General features: G+C 48.4%; 1 protein-coding gene across 1 annotated transcript in view; it reads right to left on the bottom strand.

The window, feature by feature from the left end:
• LOC147105031 (cyclin-dependent kinase 18-like) overlaps positions 1-21,415 on the bottom strand; it is a 108,629-nt gene that overhangs the window by 34,054 nt on the left and 53,160 nt on the right. The window contains exons 3-7 of the mRNA XM_086011052.1: positions 17,175-17,299; positions 16,047-16,172; positions 13,698-13,754; positions 10,339-10,453; positions 1,485-1,579 (exon numbers count right to left, since the gene is read on the bottom strand). Of these exons, the coding sequence (XP_085867178.1) occupies positions 1,485-1,579; positions 10,339-10,453; positions 13,698-13,754; positions 16,047-16,172; positions 17,175-17,299 (518 nt within the window). The remainder of the gene's footprint in view (positions 1-1,484; positions 1,580-10,338; positions 10,454-13,697; positions 13,755-16,046; positions 16,173-17,174; positions 17,300-21,415) is intronic.

Raw genomic sequence — 21,415 nt, forward strand, 5'->3', positions numbered from 1 at the left:
TTTTACAGCCAATGAAGTACTTTTTGAAGTGGAGTCACTGTTGTAATGTGGGAAACGCGGCAGCCAATTTGCGCACAGCAAGCTCCCACAAACTGCAATGTGATAATGACCAGATCATCTGTTTTAGTGATGTTGATTGAGGGATAAATATTGACCCAGGACACCGGGGAGAACTCCCCTGCTCTTCTTCAAAATGGGATCTTTTACATCCACCTGAGAGAGCAGACGGGGGCCTCAGTTTAATGTCTCATCCAAAACACGGCACCTCTGACAATGCAGCACTCCCTCAGCACTGCACTGGGAGTGTCAGCCTAGCTTTTTGTGCTCAAGTCTCTGGAGTGGGGATTTGAACCCACAACCTTCTGACTCAGAGGCGAGAGCGCTGCCCACTGAGCCATGGCTGACACCTTCAATTCAGCCCAGATTGCCTGGCCTGTGTGTGCTTTCTATACCCCCAAAAAACACAGAACGATAAATCACATCTAATGCTAGGAAATGCTTTACGTGTAAGGGAAATGTTGGGCCAGTGCTGCCGTGATGTGTGTGTTTACCCCTTCAGTCTGGCATTGTGCCGAGTTGCCTTTTCAGGCGCACTGCTGCTGCGAGGAGACGCTGAGCAGAGTCTGCATGCTTGTCCAAAGATCGCGGGCTAGTTTGAGAAGGAGTCAGCGATACTGCGCTGTCATGCACCCACGAGCAGTTGGGTTAATAGCAGTACTGGTGAAGCTTTGAGACAACTAACTGCTCTATCTGTACAGGGAGTGTTTGATGGGGCAGTGTAGAGGGAGCTTTACTCTATATCTAACCCATGCTGTACCTACCCTGGGAGTGTTTCATGGGACAGTGTAGAGGGAGCTTTACTCTGTATCTAACCCGTGCTGTACCTGCCCTGGGAGTGTTTGATGGGACAATGTAGAGGGAGCTTTATTCTGTATCTAACCCATGCTGTACCTGCCCTGGAGTGTTTGATGGGACAGTGTAGAGGGAGCTTTATTCTGTATCTAACCCATGCTGTACCTGCCCTGGGAGTGTTTGAAGGGACAGTGTAGAGGGAGCTTTACTCTGTATCTAACCCGTGCTGTACCTGCCCTGGGAGTGTTTGATGGGACAGTGTAGAGGGAGCTTTATTCTGTATCTAACCCATGCTGTACCTGCCCTGGAGTGTTTGATGGGACAGTGTAGAGGGAGCTTTACTCTGTATCTAACCCATGCTGTACCTGCCCTGGGAGTGTTTGATGGGACAGTGTAGTGTAGAGGGAGCTTTACTCTGTATCTAACCCATGCTGTACCTGCCCTGGGAGTGTTTGATGGGACAGTGTAGAGGGAGCTTTACTCTGTATCTAACCCATGCTGTACCTGCCCTGGGAGTGTTTGATGGGACTCTAGGTGCAAAATTAATGCCGTATTGAGGACAGAATTACAAAAACCTTTTTTTAGAATGAAAAGAACAATTGTGAGTGAGTGGTCACAGTTTGTTGTCTTACCAGATACTCAAAGACAAGGGTGAGTGAGCGGTCAGTGTGGATGATGTCATGCAGAGTGACGATGTTGGCATGTTTCAGATTCTTTAGCAGTGAGACTGTGGAGAAAGAATAGAGCAGTTAATCGGACACATCTCCGCACTTCAGTGATAGCCTAGTTACACACTTCCCATGTCAGTGTAGCAGAGTCAAGGTTAAAAATTGATCAGCGCCCCATAACTTCGCCGGGGCCCCCGCGCTGGAACTTGAGTGGTTGCGCCCCAAGAGGGAAGCGGGGCGCTACCGGAAGCGCATCCCTCTTGGGGCGCTGCGAGTCAACATCGCGGTGCTATGTGCCGCGGTGTTGCAGACCTTCCTCCCCTTCTTAAAGGGGAGGGGCATTGCGCAGCGCGACCCGGGGCCCAGCTGGGTCCCCGGGGATCAGGGGTGCCAGCAAAAGAGCCCGGCACTCAAGAGAAGTGCCGGCCTCACGGAGCGCAGCCGGCACTCGGCGGGGGGGGGGGGGGGGGGGACATTCAGGAGGCCGGGAACGGGAGCACAGGCAGGTGCTGGCAAGCGGCCAGCAACAAAAATGGCCGCCCCGCACCTCGCCTTTAAATAGCGCCTCCCCAGCCGCAGATAGGTCCCCCTGACCCCATCGGACATAGCGTCCGGCAGTAAGTCAGGGGGCACTCCTGAAGATCGCGGCCGGGGCACTGCGCACGGCGATGATGTCATCGCCAGCGGTGCAGCGCCGTAGGGCGCTACCGGTTAGCGCCGCCGCTAACCTCCCGCTGAATTGCGCGGGAGGCCCAGGCAGCGCCGCACCCAGGCGCTAGTTGCTTTGCACCCTGTTAGCGCCCTCTTAGGGCACCAACGGGAGGCACAAAGCAACCCAATTTTTCCCCCTCAGTCTCTCTATAACGGGTTCTGTCCCACACTAACACACATTCTCTCACCAACTCCTCACACTATGATCTTATTTCTTTCTGTCTCTCACACACTCCGTCCATTTCTTACACCCGCTCTCCCTCTCTTGCACACTCTGTCTGTCCTTCTCACATATTCTCGTTCTGCCTCACACTCTTTCTCACATGCAACACACTACCCTCCTCTCATACGTTGCCTCCCTCTCACACATGCTGGTGGTCATTTTTGCCCTCCCGTTATAAACCCGCCAGAATTTCATTTACTGCCCAAGGTAAAATCACCCACACTGATTCTCTCACATGTTCCATCTCTCTCACTGTCTCACACACGCTCTCTCATCCTCTCTCACACACACTTTCTCTCTCACCCTGTCTCTCACAGTCTGTATGTCTCATACGCTCTGTCTTTCACACTCACCGCCTATCACACTCACCATCTCTTTCACATTCTCTCCGCCTCCCTCACACAGTCCGCCTTTCTCACACTCTCTCCGTCTCCCTCACACTGTCTGCCTTTCTTACTCCCTGTCCTTTTCACACTTGCTGTCACTCTCACACACGCTTTCTCTCTGTCTCCCACAATAAATACAGGGATAAACAGCAGTCTGCAGGAATGCAACACCTGAATTTAAGCTCAGGATCCCTCGCACACTCACCGACATATTGGCACAGGAGTCACACCTGTTAATGATTGGTCAGTCCCTCCAGGTGCCATGTCACCTGGCCTTAGCTACGTGCTTTCCCCAAGCCAACCTTTTAGTGTTTAGGTAATCGTGTAACACAAGAGGAAATGTTTAATAGTTACAATCCATTTGCAAGAGTCAATTCAAAAGCTGAGAGCAGTGTGTTTAATAGATTCATAGGATTCCATAGGATATACAGCACAGAAACAGGCCATTCGGCCCAACCAGTCCATGCCGGCGTTTATGCTCCACTCGAGCCTCCTCCCGTCTTTCCTCACCTAAATCTATCAGCATAACCCTCTATTCCCTTCTCCCTCATATGTTTGTCCAGCCTCCCCTTAAATACATCTATACTATTCGCTTCAACCACTCCCTGTGGTAGCGAGTTCCACATTCTCACCACTCTTTGGGTAAAGAAGTTTCTTCTGAATTCCCTATTGGATTTCTTGGTGACTATCTTCTATTGATGGCCTCTAGTTATGCTCTTCCCCACAAGGTGCAACAGAGTGCTGTAGTTGAAGTCCCTTAACTTGCTGTTTACAAAGCCATTGAGCCAAATGGACTAAAACGGTCGCAGGTTTGATCAGCGCTCCGCACTGTGTCAGCTGACCGGAGGCAGGGAAACGGTAGGGACAATACAATTAGCCCATGGGCTGGAGCGAGGAAGACCTCAGTCAGAGTTCCCACTCTTCATCACTATCCAGTGGCCAAGTGGAATCATTCTCAGGATATGAGCAAGGCCGGCATTTATTGCCCATCCCTAGGTTTGCTCCAGAGCGCAGTTAAGAGTCAACCACGTAGGTGTGAGACTGGAGTCACACAAAGGCCAGGCAGAGTAAGGACGGCAGGCTGCCTTCCCTGAACCAGTTGGTTTTTTACAACAATCTTCACAGTCACTTTTACCGATAGCAGAGTTTTTATTTCCAGGTTTATTTTAATTTTAATTTTTTAAACTGAATTCACATTTCAAGGAGCCAATAAAAAAAAAGATTGCATTTCTCTAGCATCTTTCGTGACCACCGGACGTCCCAAAGCACTTTACAGCCAATGAAGTACTTTTTGAACTGCAGTCACTGTTGTAATGTAGGAAACGCAGCAGCCAATTTGCGCACAGCAAGCTCCCACAAACAGCAATGTGATAATGACCGGATAATCTGTTTTAGTGATGTTGATTGAGGGATAAATATTGACCAGGACACCAGGGATAACTCCCCTGTTCTTCTTTGAAATAGTGCCGTGGGATCTTTTACGTCCACCTGAGACAGCAGACTGGGCCTCGGTTTAACGTCTCATCAGAAAGACGGCACCTCCGGCAGTGCAGCACTCCCTCAGCACTTCACTGAGAGTGTCGGCCTAGATTTTAGTGCTCAAGTCTTTAGAGTGGGATTTGAACCAACAATCTTCTGGCTCAGAGTCAAGGGTGCTACCAAGTGAGCCACGACTGATACAATAGTGGGATTTGAACTGACGTTCTCTGGATTCTTAATCCAGCAACAAAACCCGTTTCACGCACGTGGGCATTGGGTGAAGGCAAGGTCAGCCTCGGCTATGGTTCCTAACATGGTTGACAAGGCTGCCGACGCATCTCGTCTCACACAGAAAGAGAGGCCACTTAGGATGACTGCTCGACCGAGAGAATTGTAATCCTGCCCAGTCAGGAGAGCAGGAGAGAAATCGACAGAAAAGAATTTGGAAGCCTAGACTGTGTCACGATTGAATGAGAAAATTATTGTACGCTGTGTTTTGGGACTGCTGATGGATCATGGTTTCAAGACTGGATATCTCACGGTCTTACCACCGTCAGCCTGTGGTACCCAAGAGCGGAACGTTGTAATAATCCGGTACTATCTCACTCAGCCAGCGCACGGTGCATATTTCCTGCTCTCACACACTTCCACTGTTTTGTCAGTACTCACATGGATGGGTTCCAGGAAATATTTACATCAAACATGCCTCAAACAGAGGTCTGAACTTTCAATCCTTCTCTTTAAGGAGTACATCTATGCAAATGCACTCACAGACAGAAACTATTACACATTTATATACTCTCACACACAGACACACACACATACACACACACAGATACACACACACAGATACACACACAGATACACACACAGACACTTACACACACAGATACTTACACACACAGATACTTACACACACAGATACACACACACACTCTCATACACACCTATACACTCTCACACACCCCTATATACTCTCACACACAGATACACACACACTCACATACACACCTATACACACTCTCATACACACCCCTATATACTCTCACACACACCCCTATATACTCTCACACACAGATACACACACTCACTCTCATACACACACATACACTTTCATAGACAGGTACATACACACAAATAGGCATACATACATACATACTCTCTCACAGACACATACACACTCATTTGCACACACGCACAAACTCATACACGCGTGCTGGGCGGGAGCAATCACATTATTAATCTATGTATAAGTTGCAGGTCTGCAAATAGTGAGGAAAACTGCTTCCTTTTTGGCCTCTGTTGCAAGTTCATTTGCCATAAAATAAAAATGAAGTCTTTCTACATATTTACTCCAGCTCTATCCCATTTGATACTCTCCAATTTTACAACTGATGCCCAATGTGATAAAAAATATATTTCAGTTACGAGGTGGACCACTACTTAAGTAACAAAGATGTCCAGTATTCAATCTTTTTAGCAATGAGTTTGTTGCCACTGTTCTGTCTGAATAACTACTCAAATCGGTGTGGTAATAACTGGCTGCTGTTATTTCAGATCCTACAGAACATTCCGTCAAAGAATCACAAAGCAACACAAGAATAGACGCTGCAGTGCAATTTCTATAATGTCCTTATTCCCATCCAGTGTTCAGTTCACAATATGCAAGTGCCACCCATAACAAGCAGGACTTCATGCGGGGTCAGATGAGGGCAGCGGAGGTTTTTGGACGAGCTGAGGTTTACAGAGAGTGGAGGATTGGAGGCCCACCAGGAGAGCAGCGGAATAATCAAATCTGGAGATGACAGACATGGATGGGGCTTTCGCCGGCTGATGGGCTGAAGCAGGGGTGAAGGTGGGCGGTGTTACAGAGGTAGAATTAGTCTGGTTCAGCCAGATACACACACACACACACACACACACACTTAAACTCAACACACACACACTCCAACACACACACACCTACACTCGTACACACTTAAACTCACACTCACACTCTAACACACACGCACACACTAAGACTCTAACACACACCTACACTCGTACATACACGCACACACTCACACTCTCGCATTCACACACGCTCATTCACACACTCACACATTCTCACTCACTTGCAACCTGTATTGTTGATCACCCAAGTTCCCTTACGTAGGAACTTAGGAATTGCTGGACGAGAAAAGACCAAAGGTCCATTTAGTCCGCCTTCTACCATCCTGGTAGTCCCATGATACGACGATAATAGAGTTGTTGGTTAATCACAGCAATCAATGAGTCTACAACAGAGCCAGACATGATTCGAGGAAAACCCCCAGTGGTGGAGAGCTTTGGGAACCAGAGGTCCAAAGTCACCTGTTCCTCCCGAGCTCGCTACGCTCACCACACATCATGTCTCAGATTACTCATAGAATATTATTTTCTGAAAGAAATCTATCCAATTTGTATTTGAATGAATCAACATGAACTGCTTCCACCCTCTCCCTGGCGAGCCTGTTCCACAGATTGACCGCTCGTTCACTGAAATATTGTTTCCGCCGATTAGGTTTCAATTTACCCCCTTCAAGCCCATGGCCAATGTTCCCGTCGCGCGGTCACCTGCAGGGTCCCGCGCAGGCCGCTCACCGGCTTTTACGTTATGGATATCGTGCACGGGCAAGAATTTGAACGGGCCGCGCGTTGGGGGAGGCGGGCCGCGCAGGAGGCAGTGCGGCTGATGGAGGATGCTGCCCTTGGCCGCTCTGGCCTCTCGCCCATCCTCCCTGTCCTCCCTACATTCCACTGACACCTGCTCCCCAACCAGTTGAGATTTAAAATACTCATCCTTGCGATTAAATCCCTTCTCGGCCTTGTCCCCATCTTAGTTCTGCACGAAACTCTACGCTCCTCTAACTCCAGCCTCTTCTGCATGTCCACCATCAGCACTGCGCCTTCAGCCGTCCAGGCTCCATGTCTGAGAATTCCCTCCCTAAACCTCTCCACCTCCTTCTTCAAGATGCCCCTTAAAACCGCCTCTGACGAGGCTTCGGGCTGCTCCTGCTATGCCCTCTTACCTTGGCTTGGTGTCCATTTTCTTTCTCCCTGGTGCCTCCTTGTGAAGCTCCATGGGACGTTTTTCTACATGAAAGTTGCTTATATATAAATCCAAGTCAGTGCTGCTGCGCATTAACCATTGACTTGTGAAACACCGCCACCTACTGGCTGATAAAAATGACACAAAATTCCTTTCACATTTCCACACAAAATAAGAACATAGGAATTAGGAGCAGGAGTAGTCCATACGGCCCCTCGAGCCTGCTCCGCCTTTCACTAAGATCATGGCTGATCTTCTACCTCAACTCCACCTTCCCGCCCGATCTCCATAGCCCTCGATTCCCCCAGAGTCCAACAATCTATCGATCTCAGCCTTGAATATACTCTACGACTGAGCCTCCACAGCCCTCTGGGGTAGAGAATTCCACAGGTTCACCACCCTCTGAGTGAAGAAATTTCTCCTCATCTCAGTCCTAAACGGCCGACCCTTTATCCTGAGACTATGCCCCCTAGTTCTAGACTCTCCAGCCAGGGGGAAACAACCTCCCAGCATCTACCCTGTTAGTCCCCCTCAGAACCTTGTATGTTTCAATGAGATCACCTCTCATTCTTCTAAACTCCAGAGAGTATCGGCCCAATCTACTCAATCTCTCCTCATAGGACCTTTGTTGCACCGCCTCTAAGGCAAGTTGGTAAATGCCAAGCCCAGTGTGGAGACTGAGTCGCACAGAACAGGAAGATCCCAGGATCAATCGCTGGTCTGTGCTGATCAATTGGCTAGAGGGTTTTCGAGACCAGGAGGAGGAAATGAGCTGAGTTACTCGCTCCTGATCACGACCCGGTGATGCCCATGGGAGGCACGTGTATACAGGTGTCGGGATAAGAGCGTAATTGTGACGCCCTCAATGGTTGAACAGCGTGTTGCCACTCACTGTCCAGGTATCACACATCCATCCAGAATAAACACCTGGGTGAGGCACCAGAGGGTCTCGGTCTCGCAGAACAGAGCCCCACCATGAGTGATCGAAACTGGGGCTATCCTGTAAAAAAGTAAGACTTGGAATTATGCAGCGCCTTTCACGACCTCAGGACATCCCAAAGCACTTTACAGCCAATTAAGTACTTTTGAAGTGTAGTCATTGTTGTAATGTAAGAAACGGGGCAGCCAATTTGCGCACAGCAAGCTCCCATAGACAGCAATGTGATAAATGACCAGATCATCGCTTTTTAGGTCTAGAGCCATCCTTTGTTTCTTAACCTGTCCCATTACCACCTCCTCTTGCCTTGAATATCTCTCAATGTCTCTTAACCTCTCCTGCCTTCTATCCTATCACAGACCCTCCCTTTTGTTCTTTCCTCCCCTCCCCCATTTCTCAGTCCCTAAACTTGCTTAAAAATCTGTTCCATTTCCTGCTTTTTTCCAGTTCTGACGAAAGGTCATCGACCTGAAACGTTAACTCTGTTTCTCTCTTCACAGATGCTGCCTGACCTGCTGAGTTTCTCCAGCATTTTCTGTTTTTATATCGGTTTTCAGGTGTTAGTTGAGCAATAAATATTGGCCAGGACACCAGGGAGAAGTCCCCTGCTCTTCTTTGAAAATACTGCCATGGGATCTTTAATGTTCACAGAGAAATCACAGAAACCCCACAGTGCAGATAGAGGCCATTTCGGCCCATCGAGCCTGCACCGACACATATCCCACCCGATCCCCGTAACCCCTACACCAACACATATCCCACCCTATCCCCGTAACCCCACGTATTTAATCCCCCCTAACACTAAGGGTCAATTTATCATAGCCAATCAACCTAACTCGCACATCTTTGGACTGTGGGAGGAAACCGGAGCACCCGGAGGAAACCCACGCAAACACGGAGAGAATGTGCAAACTCCACACAGACAGTCGCCCGAGGCCGGATTCGAACCCGGGTCCCTGGCGCTGTGAGGCAACAGTGCTAACCATTATGCCACCGTGCTGCCCTGAGAGAGCAGACTGAGCCTCAGTTTAACGTGTCATCCGAAAGACGGCACCTCCGGCAGTGCCACACTCCCTCAGTACTGCACTGGGAGTATCGGCCTGGATTATGTGCTCAAGTTCCTGGGGTGGGACTTGAAACATAGAAGATAGGAGCAGGAGTAGGCCATTCGGCCCCTCGAGCCGGGTCCGGCCATTCAATGAGATTATGGCTGATCATCCAAACTCAGTACCCTGTTCCTGCCTTCTCCCCATATCCCTTGATCCCTTTAGCCTTAAGAAATATATCTAACTCCTTCTTGAGTATATTTACTGAATTGGCCTCAACTGCCTTCTGTGGTGGAGAATTCCACAGGTTCACTACTCTCTGGGTGAAGAAATTCCTCCTCATCTCTGTCCTAAATGTCCTACCCCTTATCCTTAGACTGTGACCCCTGGTTCTGGACTCCCCCGCCATCGGGAACATCCTTCCTGCATCTAGTCTGTCTAGTCCTGTTAGAATTTTTTAAGTTTCAATGAGATCCCCTCTCATTCTTCTAAACTCCAGCGAATATAAGCCCAATTGACTCAATCTCTCTTCATACGTCATTCCTGCCATCCCAGGTATCAGTCTGGTGAATCTTCACTGCACTCCCTCCATGGCAAGAATATCCTTCCTCAGATAAGGCGACCAAAACTGCACACAATACTCAAGGTGCGGTCTCACCAAGGCCCTGTACAACTGCAGCAAGACATCCTTGCTCCTGTACTCGAATCCTCTCGCTACGAAGGCCAACATACCATTTGCCTTCTTAACCGCCTGCTGCACCTGCATGCTTACCTTCAGGTCGTTGAACCCACAACCTTCCTGACTCGGGGACAAGAGTGCTACCCACTGAGCCACAGCTGACACTGTAGGGCTGAGGATTGCCCCCCCCCCCGGGGCTGTATTCGCCCACTGCACACAGTAAGCCAGCCTCCCACCAGAGCTAACACTACTAAGATGTGGAGTGGAGTTCAGGGATTGGACTGTACCTTCTCGTATTGCGGTGCATGGAGCCCCCTCTTCATGTTCCAGTCGGATTTCCTTTAGTGCCACCAGGTTTTCTGTTAACTTGCTTCTGCCCTTAAACACTGTGGCGTAGGTTCCCTGAAAGAATAATGTAGAGATGCTGGAGAGACAGGAGAAGCTGGGATTGTTCTCCTTAGAGAAGTGAAGGTTAAGGGGAGATTTAATCGAGGTGTTCAAAATTATGAAAGGTTTTGATAGAGTACATAAGGGGAAACTGTTGGCACTGGCAGAAGGGACAGTAACCAGAGGACACAGATTGAAGATAATTAGCAAAAGAAAGAAGGGGAAGATGAGGAGAATTCTTTTTATGCAGCGAGTTGTTGTGATCTGGAAAGCGCTGCCTGAAAGGGCGGTGGGAGCAGATTCAATGGTAACTTTCAAAAGGGAACTGGATAAATACTTGAAAAGGAAAAATTTGCAGGGCTCTGGGGAAAGAGCAGGGGGGAGTGGGACTAATTGGAGAGCTCTTTCAAAGAGCTGGCACAGGCACGATGGGCCGAATATCCTCCTTCTGTGCTGTATCGTTCTATGATTCTATAAGATCCAGCGATACCCCCTCTGTCTTACCCTGTCCGATCAGACACCCTCATTTAGTTATTGAGCAGGTATGAAAATTCAAACTCAGGCTGTCAAAATATTATTTATTGTCTCCCGTATTTCTCCCCGCCCCTGCCCTCCTATTTCACTCTCCTCCTCTCCTGCAGGGCTGGCTCACACTGAATGTGGCTCCACTGGCACCAGCTGGCTTTATGCCCAAGTCTAGACTGCAAAGATGTCACTCACCAACTTCCTACCCGCTGTTGGGAGGCCTCACCCTGCAAGACCAAGTCTCAGAAATTCAGGTGCGCGCGATGGTCATAACATTACGTCTAACGTGTGCCCGAATTTCCTATACACGTTCTCGGCAGGTGAGAAGATTCATCCTCAGGTGTCTTTGCCTCTATTCATCGCAGCTGAGCCTGGTCTTGTTCACACCGGACATGGGCACATTTCACGGGGGGGGTGGGGGGGGGCGTCACAGGAACATAGGGACAGGAGCCCGTCATTCAGTCTCTTGAGCCTACATGTGTGTGTGCGCATGTGTGTGATTGTGTGTGCATGCATATACCTGCGTGTGCACTTGTGTGTGTGTATGCGTGTGTGTGTATGCGTGTGTGTGTGTGTATGCGTGTGTGTGTGCATACGTGTGTGCGTGCGTGTGTGTGTGCGTGAGCGTGTGCGTGTACGTGTGCACGTTCCTTCATTGTCAACTCCCTACCTAACTACATTGTGGGAGTACATTCACCGTCCGACTGCAGTGGTTTTACACATATTAATGGCAGGTCAGGAAAAGTTGTTTATTAAGTCCATAAATAAGGATAGCATGCTGTATGTTTGAATAATCTTCCTTGTTTCAAGGAAGGCTTTGAAGGTGGATGGCTCAAAGTTGGCTGAGCGACTGTTACTCTGTGCATTCGCTCGCTCTCTGTAATATACGACTAGTATCCGGCCTCGTCTCACTCCGGTGTTTCAGTCCACCTTTGGGAAGCAGTGTACGTGAGGACAGGATATTCAGGTGAGAGCACAAGGTGGGCAGGAGGGCGGGGTGGTGGGTGGGTGGTGGGTGGGTCCTATTGTCATAAGCCCAGGAAGATATGCGGAATTCCCCCGGGATATACCGGATAAACAATGCCTTTGTCGATTGAGTGAGTGTCCGGTTAGGGAATGGATGTTCCTACCTATGAGTTTATAAGTAATACCCCAAGTGAATAGGCTTTTAAAGCATTTATTGGCTTTCATAGAATCATAGACTGATACAGCACTGAAGCTAGCCATTCGGCCCATCGTGCCTGTGCCGGCTCTTTGAGACAGCTCTCCAATTAGTCCCACTCCCCCCCTGCTCTTTCCCCATAGACCTGCAAATCTCTCCCCTTCAAGTATTTATCCAATTTGCCTTTTGAAAGTTACTATTGACTCTGCCTCCACCGCCCTTTCAGGCAGCGCGTTCCAGATCACAACAACTCGCTGCGTAAAAAAATGTTTCCTTATGTCGCCTCTGGTTCTTTTGCCAATTACCTTAAATCTGTGCCCTCTGGTTACCAATAGGAAATATGTATACACTGATCGCAATTACACATATACTTAAGGTCACACTTATGGTAAAAACGAATTATCGGAAAATTCACCGCGCCACAGGTTTTGAGCTTGAGGGGAATGGCTGGCCAGGATTTTTTTCGTTATTCGTTCATAGGATGTGGGCGTCGCTGGCAAGGCCAGCATTTATTGCCCATCCCTAATCGCCCTTGAGAAGGTGGTGGTGAGTCTCCTTCTTGAACCGCTGCAGTCCGTGTGGTGAAGGTGCTGTTAGGGAGGGAGTTCCAGGATTTTGACCCAGCGACAATGAAGGAACAGCTGATATATTTCCAAGTCAGGATGGTGTGTAACTTGGAGGGGGAACTTGGAGGTGGTGGCGTTCCCATGCGCCTGCTGCCCTTGTCCTTCTAGGTGGTGAAGGTCGGGAGGTGCTGCCGAAGAATTTGTTAAGTTCTGAAGAATCCATTCCAATTACCCACCATTTAAACTGTTCTTTCACTCTGGCTACGTGAGAATCCGTATGTTTCTACATTAACCCCATCCAATTAGCTGCCAGTTTTAACAAGAATCAGTCGCCAAGCCTTCACCTTTGACTGAACTGTCAATCAAACAATCAACTGGAGGCAGTTACAGGGACCCAAGGTTCTCCCATGGGCGAGTGATCGCTTGTCCTTGCTCCGATGTGTCCTTGGAGGAGTTAATCCCCAGGAGGGCAGCAGAGATAACAATGGGCCTGGGACAAAGATGACTTGTGCCTGGATAGTTATCAGATAAAGTCTCTGGCCTAGAAATTCGTCTTGGATCTGCCGCCCTGTGTTTTACACAGTCAATGGAACTGAATATCAGCGGCTTTCGCCCTGAAACGTTAACTGTTTCTCTCTCCACGGATGCTGCCCTAGCCTGCTGAGTTTTTCCAGCGTTTTCTGTTGTTATTTCGGATTTCCAGCATCCGCAGTATTTTGCTATCGTATGAATATCGGTGGCGCGGCCTATAATGGGCGGCCGATCAGATGACCGCCTGTTTTTGCGTTCACCGCCCGAGGCAAGTTTCTAGGCCTCCGTCTGGTCGTGTTTTCTTCCCACTGAACACTGAAACTCACGGCAGGCAAAAGCCAGAAATTAAAAGAAATTAATCAGTATTAACCCATTTCTTACCCTTTGAGGAGATTTCCCAGCGAGTAACCCACCCCGAGAATGGAAAGAGGGTGAAAGAGCTTACTGTCAGTCTAGCGAATGGGTTCAACCTCACCTCTCCCAGCTTGTCCAGTTTGACGTAAGTCTCCAGCTTCCCAAATCCAATGTCTGACTGCAGAGATTGAAAGACAAATCAATACAAACAGCTTCACAGAGAAGGACATTTCACGAATGTGAGTGGCAGCGAAAATCTCTGGTGTCAAACTTTTTTGAAGTGTAGTCACTGTTGTAATGTAGGGAAACGCGGCAGCCAATTTGCGCACAGCAAGCTCCCACAAACAGCAATGTGGTAATGCCCAGATAATCTGTTTTAGTGATGGTGGTTGAGGGATAAATATTGGCCCAGGACACCGGGGTAGAACTCTCCTGTTCTTCTTCCAATAGTGGCCGTGGGATCTTTTACGTTCACCTGAGAGTGCAGACGGGGCCTTGGTTTAACGTCTCATCCGAAAGACGGCACCTCCGACAGTGCAGCACTCCCTCAGCACTGTACTGGGAGTGTCAGCCTAGATTTTGTGCTCAAGTCTCTGGAGTGGGACTTGAACTCACAACCTTCTGACTCAGAGACGAGCCACAACTGACAACAAACGTTGCTCCACGGATCCTAATGACAGGAATTAAAGGCCGATGTCATGACAATGGGTCTCCATCCCCCTTTAACACAGGCCTGAGATTACCGGGGCTTTCAGTGAGGCAGGGGATGGAGTCCCAGTGCCTATAACGGGCGGGTAGGCCTGAACGTGATCCCCTCCCACAGGCACCATTCTGGCTGGGTGAGGGGGAGTTACTATCGAAGCCGCCTGTGATTCTATAAACTATGTAGTGAGTGGAAATCACCACTTGGTGGCAACCTATACCACTGGTTTGGAATTAGTGCGGAACGAGATTTAGAGGTAGATTTTGACTGTGTAACCAGTGGTAACGAATTGGCAGCCCGATTTACATCTCTCCTGATTTTTATTTCCATTGACTTAGAGGCGAGAGTGCTGCCACTGAATGAAAGCTACTAGAGCCTGGGGAGATACATAGGAACAGGAGGAGGCCATTCAGCCCCTCGAGCCTGTTCCGCCATTCAACCAGATCATGCGTGATCTGTGTCTTAACTCTATCTACCTGCCTTGGTTCTGTAACCCGTAATACCCTTACCCAACAAAAATCTATCAATCTCAGTTTTGTCAATTTTCAATTGACCCCCAATCTCAACAACTTTTTTAGGGGAAAGAGTTCCAGATTTCCACTCCCCTTTGTGTGAAGAAGTGTTTCCTGACATCACCCCCTGAACAGCCTGGCTCTAACTTTAAGGTTCTTGTTCTGGACTCCCCCCACTAGAGGAAATAGTTTCTCTCTCTCTACCCTATCAACTCCTTTAATCATCTTAAACCCTTCAATAAGATCACCCCTTAATCTTCTACACTAAAGGAAGGGATTAATCCAGCCTTCATTCCTCATTCTGTCTTTTAGTGTACTGGTGTTTGATCCTACAGTGACAGCTCTCCACTTGGGACTTAGTCATGATACTGAGCGGATGACAGAGTGCAGCCTTGCCAAGCACGAGCATGGAAATTTTAATTGCCCCTTGTTAGGAGGATCCCATAAACTGTGTATAAAACTTAGCAAGACCTCATTAGTGCCTCCTATCAACTCCTTTGATCATCTTAAACACCTCAATTAGATCACCCCTTAATCTTCTATACTCACGGGAGCACAAGCCTAGTTGGTGCCTCAAAATATAAACAGAAAATGCTGGAGATACTCAGCAGGTCAGGCAGCATCTGTGGAGAGGGAAACAGAGTTAACGTTTCAAGTCGATGACCCTTTGTCAGAACTGGAAAAAGTTGGAGATGTAACTGGTTTTAAGCAAGTACAGGGGCAGGGAGAGGGGAGAAAGAAAAGGGAAGGTCTGTGATAGGGTGAGAGATTAAAAGACAAAAGGGATGATGTTTTTAATCTCTCCCGCCTTCAATCCTATCACAGACCTGCCCTTTGTTCTTTCCTCCCCTCCCCCCTTTCCCTGCCCCTGTACTTGCTTAAAACCAGTTACATCTCTAACTTTTTCCAGTTCTGACGAAGGGTCATCGACCTGAAACGTTAACTCTGTTTCTCTCTCCACAGATGCTGCCTGACCTGCTGAGTGTTTCCAGCATTTTCTGTTTAGATTTTGGATTTCCAGCATCCGCAGGGTTTTGCCTTTGTCCGAGTTGGTATCTGACGCTCTCGACAAACTCCAGCCACGCGGATACCTTCTATCGCAGCGGGGAAGAAGGTTTCCTCCCTCCTAAGACAAATGGTTTATGGCGTCGCTATACCTAATAGGCGGAACAGGCTCGAGGGGCTGAATGGCCTACTCCTGTTCCTGTGTTCTTGAAAGGCAGGAGACTCCGGCTGCTTCCCGCGGCCGACTCACCAATGAAGCCCTGCGGGACGTCCTGCTCAGGGTCTTGGGAAGGGGTGGGCTCTCCAGCTGCAGCTTCTGTAGGAATTCCTCCGGTAGCCTAATGTCCATCGGCAGTGACAGTCTCTTGCTCAAGTCCTGGGGGTGAGGGGACGGGGAGGGTCGAGAAGAAAGACAGAACACAATTGGCTCGAGTGGAGTACAAACACAGGTATGGACTGGTTGGGCCGAATGGCCTCTTTCTGTGCTGCATATCCTATGCAATCAATTTAATTTCACTACCATAGATGCCTTTAAAGGGAAGCTAGATAAGCACATGAAGAAGAATGCAATAGAAGGATATGCTGACAGGGTGAGATGAAGAGGGGAGGGAGGAGGCCCGTGTGGAGCATAAACACCAGTTGGGCCGAATGGCCTCTTTCTGAGCTGTACATTCTATGTAATTCTCCTGTCGCAATCCAAATCCAAATTTTAAGAATGAATCTCAACAACAACTTGTATTTATACAGCGCCTTTAATATAGTAAAATATCCCCAGGTGTCCACCACCTCCAAGTTACCCTCCAAGTCACACACCATCCTGACTTGGAAATATATCGGCCGTTCCTTCGTCGTCGCTGGGTCAAAATCCTGAAACTCCCTCCCTAACAGCACTGTGGGAGCACCTTCACCACACGGACTGCAGCAGTTCAAGAAGGCGGCTCACCACCACCTTCTCGAGGGCAATGAGGGGATGGGCAATAAATGCTGGCCTTGCCAGCAACGCCCACATCCCGTAAACAAATTTTTAAAAAGACCAGAATTGGAGGAGCGCAGAGATCTCAGAGGGTTGTAGGTGGTTACAGAGATAGGGAGGGGACGAGGCCACGGAGGGATTTAAACACAAGGGTGAGAATTTAAAAATCGAGATGTTGCCGGACCGGGAGCCAATGTAGGTCCGCGAGCACAGGGAGTGATTGGGTGAACGGGACTTGGTGCGAGTTAGGACACGGACAGCAGAGTTTTGGATGAGCTCAAGTTGACGGAGGGTGGAAGGTGGGAGGCTGGCCAGGGGCGCGTTGGAATAGTCAACACTACTAACACGACCATGCCCCCTGCTGGTTATCAGCACCCTGATCTAAAGTGAGAGACGGTGCTGTACCTCCATCGAGAACCTGCGCTGTCGGTGATTCCTGTAACGCAGGGGATTTGGAGAATGAGCATCTTCTGACGTCACCCGGTCCGTGTGCACATTCAAGGTCAGTGGAAGATTTTCATGTGCAATATCTAAACAAAGAGAAGCACAAATCAGTGAACGGGAAACAAGTGGGACTGTAAATACATTCATGAGGATTTGCATTTTAGGAACTGGCTAAAATATCAAATCAGAGGAAAGCTAGAAGGACAAGGGCAGCAGGCGCATGGGAACACCACCACCTCCAAGTCACACACCATCCTGACTTAGAGGTATATCGCCGACCCTTCATTGTCACTGGGTCAAAATCCTGGAACTCCCTCCCTAACAACACTGTGGGAGTAACTTCACCACACGGACTGCAGCGGTTCAAGAAGGCGGCTCACCACCACCTTCTCAAGGGCAACTAGGGATGGGCAATAAATGCTGGCCTTGCCAGCGATGCCCACATCCCATGAGTGAATTTAAAAAATCAACCCCACCACCCCTCCCCCCGTCTTTCAGATGAGACGTTAAACTGAGGCCCTGTCTGCTCTCTCAGGTGGATGTATAAGATCCCACGACACTATTCAAAGAAGAGTACGGGAGTTCTCCCCGGTGTCCTGGGACCAATAGTTATCCCTCAACCAACATCACTAAAACAGATCATCTGGTCATTATCACATTGCTGTTGGTGGGATCTTGCTGTGTGCAAATTGGCTGCCGTGTTTCCCACATTACAACAGTGACTGCATTTCAAAAAATACTTAATTGGCTGTAATGCACTTTGCGACGTTCTGAGGTTGGGAAAGGCGCTATAGAAATGCAAGTCTTTCTTCAAGTTAAAAGACAGTGCATTACTCAAATATACCTTTCATATGAATGATAAACTGCGAGGAACACACCTTGCACTTCCAAGGGGAAAGACACCACACCAAGAGCTTGTCTGAGAAATCAGTCACATTGAATATAATCTGGGCTGCTTATATATACTTACACCACAAGGCCCGGGCCCCGTCAATCCTGCTGTAAGTGACTGGGATTGATTTTACGCACATAATTTGCATTGTGTAACTACCCTCCACTCACTGCATTTTGCTGGAGAAATAATCCCGCTGTTGTCGGGAGACTCCGTTTGCTGTAGTTTCGGTCATGAGTTCGAAGACTCTGTAAATTAAAACCACAAGACTCACCCGCGCCTCGAAATCACTGGCTGCCACAGCGGTGTCAATATTCATAAGAACATAAGAAATAGGAGCAGGAGTCGGCCATACGGCCCCACCAGCCTGCTCCGCCATTCAATAAGATCATGGCTGATCTTTCACCTCAACTCCACCGTCCCGCACTATCCCCATATCCCTTAATTCCCCCAAAATACTCAATTTGAATATACTCACCGACTGAGCATCCACAGCTCTCTGGGGTAGAGAATTCCAAAGATTCACTCTGTGTAATCTGTACACTGTCCAATTTATTGAGCATACATTTCAGAAACCCATTCAATTTTTGCGTGCTGTAAATTACTTTCAGTTTCAAAGGCTGAAGAGGAAGCTCACAAGGATCGCACAGCTGATGCTATTAATAGATTGCAGCACTAGACAGATGTGATTACTTTCCACCTAGGGTGTGCTATCACACAGTTTGTTTGGTGAGCAAGTCATGCTTTAATCGGAGCAAAGTGGCACTGCTAATTGGCTGCCTGCCCTTTTTATATTAACGGTATTGAAAAATGAGAAACATTGAAAAGCAAGTCACTCGATCTGGATCGTGTCTGATGATGTGGGCATTGCTTGTGGAGGGGTTTGGTATGTAGGAGGGAGCCGCCAGCTTTGAGGCAACGATTTATTAAACATGCTCAGCTCAAACCGACTACCTGCCAAGCAGCCTGTGATTTTTTTCTCTTACAGCCACAGCTGATGTGATTCAGGACAACAACTTGTATTTATATAGCGCCTTTAACGTAGTAAAACCTCGCCAAGGCACTTCTCAGGAACGTCATCAGACAAAAGAAATTGTCGCTGAGCCACATAAGGTAGATATGAGGACAGGTGACCAAAAGCTTGGTCAAAGAGGCAGGTTTTTAAGGAGCGTCTTAAAGGAGGAGAGCGAGGTAGCGAGGCGGAGAGGTTTAGGGAGGGAATTCCAGAGCTTAGGGCCCAGGCAGCAGAAGGCACAGCCACCGATGGCAGGGCGAAGGAAATTGAAGATTATACTTTACATCATTTTAGTTGACAAAGAACACAATCCCAGCAAGAGGGTCCAAAAATGTTCATAGAAACCAGACGGGTAAGGGTGTAGCCGTGTTGTACAATAGAAATCGCTGACTAGTCACAGGTGTGGCGACGGAGACATTGGGCAGGATTTTCATTGGGCCGTGGAGGCAGGATTGGAGGCGTGTGGGGTGTAAAGTCTGTGGGTTATATGGTGAATTAATACACAGACTACAAGAGTAACTTTAACAGGACTTTACTATTCGAAGGTCAGGGCGAATCTGCCCAATAAATCCTTACACAGCACTTATAGACCGGTGTGGTCACTCCCGGTATTACAGTATACAGCAGCCAAGATAAAGTAGTGCAACACCTAAAATAGTTCTCTTAAAGGTGGACGGTTACATACAATACAATCCTCCCTTTTTAGCTTACAACATACTTATTCCCCATTAAACATAACATATATCCAACTTCATGTAAAAACAGTTCACAGATGTAGTCTCTGCGGAAACAGTTCACAGATTCAGTCTCTGCGGGAAACAGTTCACAGATTCAGTCTCTGCGGAAAACAGTTCACAGATTCAATCTCGGTGTAGTCGGTTCACGTTGCTGGAGTGACTCATCCAATAGTCCTTCACTGGACTTAACAGCTTGAACTTCCATCACTTCTGAACCAGCATTGTTGACTTCTAAAAGCTTGAGTACCTTGGGAAGTTTTTCTACTTCCAAACTGATTTGGCTCCGTACGGAGAGACCACGTGCGTGACCTGGTAGAGGTGATAATGGTTCAGATGGTCATCATCTTCTGCTTCGTCTTTTCCTTTTCTGCTTCTTGGAGACTCTCTGGGCTCCACTGTCAGCTGCCAGCTGCATGCACCGTTCCTCCTTCTCGTCCTCCTTTTTCCGTAGTAGCGCCACCATCTCCAGATGTTCCTTAGACTTTAGGTGATTCTTCATGGTTTCTGCACTTTGGGAGTTTTCATCACAAGCTGGGCAGAGCAGGTCATCGTAATATTCGGTGTCGTCCAACAGGTCATGGTAATATTCGGTGTCGTCCTGAGCTAGGCCAGCGAGAGGGTCTTCTATTTCCTCCATACCCAGCTGGACGTTAGCCAGCTTTTGTTCCAAATCCAGACATCTTTCCTGAAGAGACTTCTTCATGCGTTCAGTTTCATCCAGCTTTTTCTGGGCTTCCTGCAAGTCTTTTACTACTGACCTCATTCGTGATTTCAATACTTCAACTTCATTGGGAGATTGATTGATTGTATTATTCAATCCCTCTACTGGAGCAGCTGTTTCAGCATTCTGTTGTTCAACATTGACGTGAATCAGCGTACTTTTGGCATCCAAGGTTTGCTCTGCTGCCATCTTCTCAGTCTGTGTTGCAACCTCAGCTATTCCAATAACTTTTGGGAGCTCCAAACCCCTCTCCTTTGAAGATTTAGACTCATGTCCAAATTGTTCCCATTTCAGAGTCTTGTCCCTCAGCATATGAAGGAGTTGGCTGACCGTTGACTCTTCTGACCTCATCCGTTTCCCAGTAGCTGCAGGGCTGTTTATAACCTTGCCCTGGGGCTCCTTTGCTGTTTCTACTTCACCATCATCCGCAGCCTCCACCATTCGAATTTCCACAAATGAATCGTCCGGTGATGCTGCACCCAACTTCAGTAGGAGCTCGGAATTCATGGCGACCAACTCAGCCTTTTCTGCCTGCAATCTGCTAACAAGCGCCTTCAGTTGCTGAACATCTTGCTCCACCAGATTAGAGCACGCACCTTCAGAAACCGAATCAGCTTTGATTCGTTTGGCCTCCTTGCGCAGACGGTTTGTGTGCTCCTGCTCCCTTTTCTCCCTCAGCTGTTTCTGTTGTCTTTCCAGATTCTCCCACTCTGTGTCAAAGAACGTTTTCATTGCTTTTATCTCTTGCTCGAGACGGCAACTCAATTGTTCTAATTGCTGTTGTAATTTGAAATGGAGTTGAGTTCGAGCCCAGTGTTCCTCAGACTTGTGCATGTC

This window comes from Somniosus microcephalus, chromosome 18, assembly GCF_052327205.1.
Source record: "Somniosus microcephalus isolate GS21.2 chromosome 18, FLI_Smic_1.0, whole genome shotgun sequence".
Classification (NCBI taxonomy): Eukaryota; Metazoa; Chordata; class Chondrichthyes; order Squaliformes; family Somniosidae; genus Somniosus; species Somniosus microcephalus.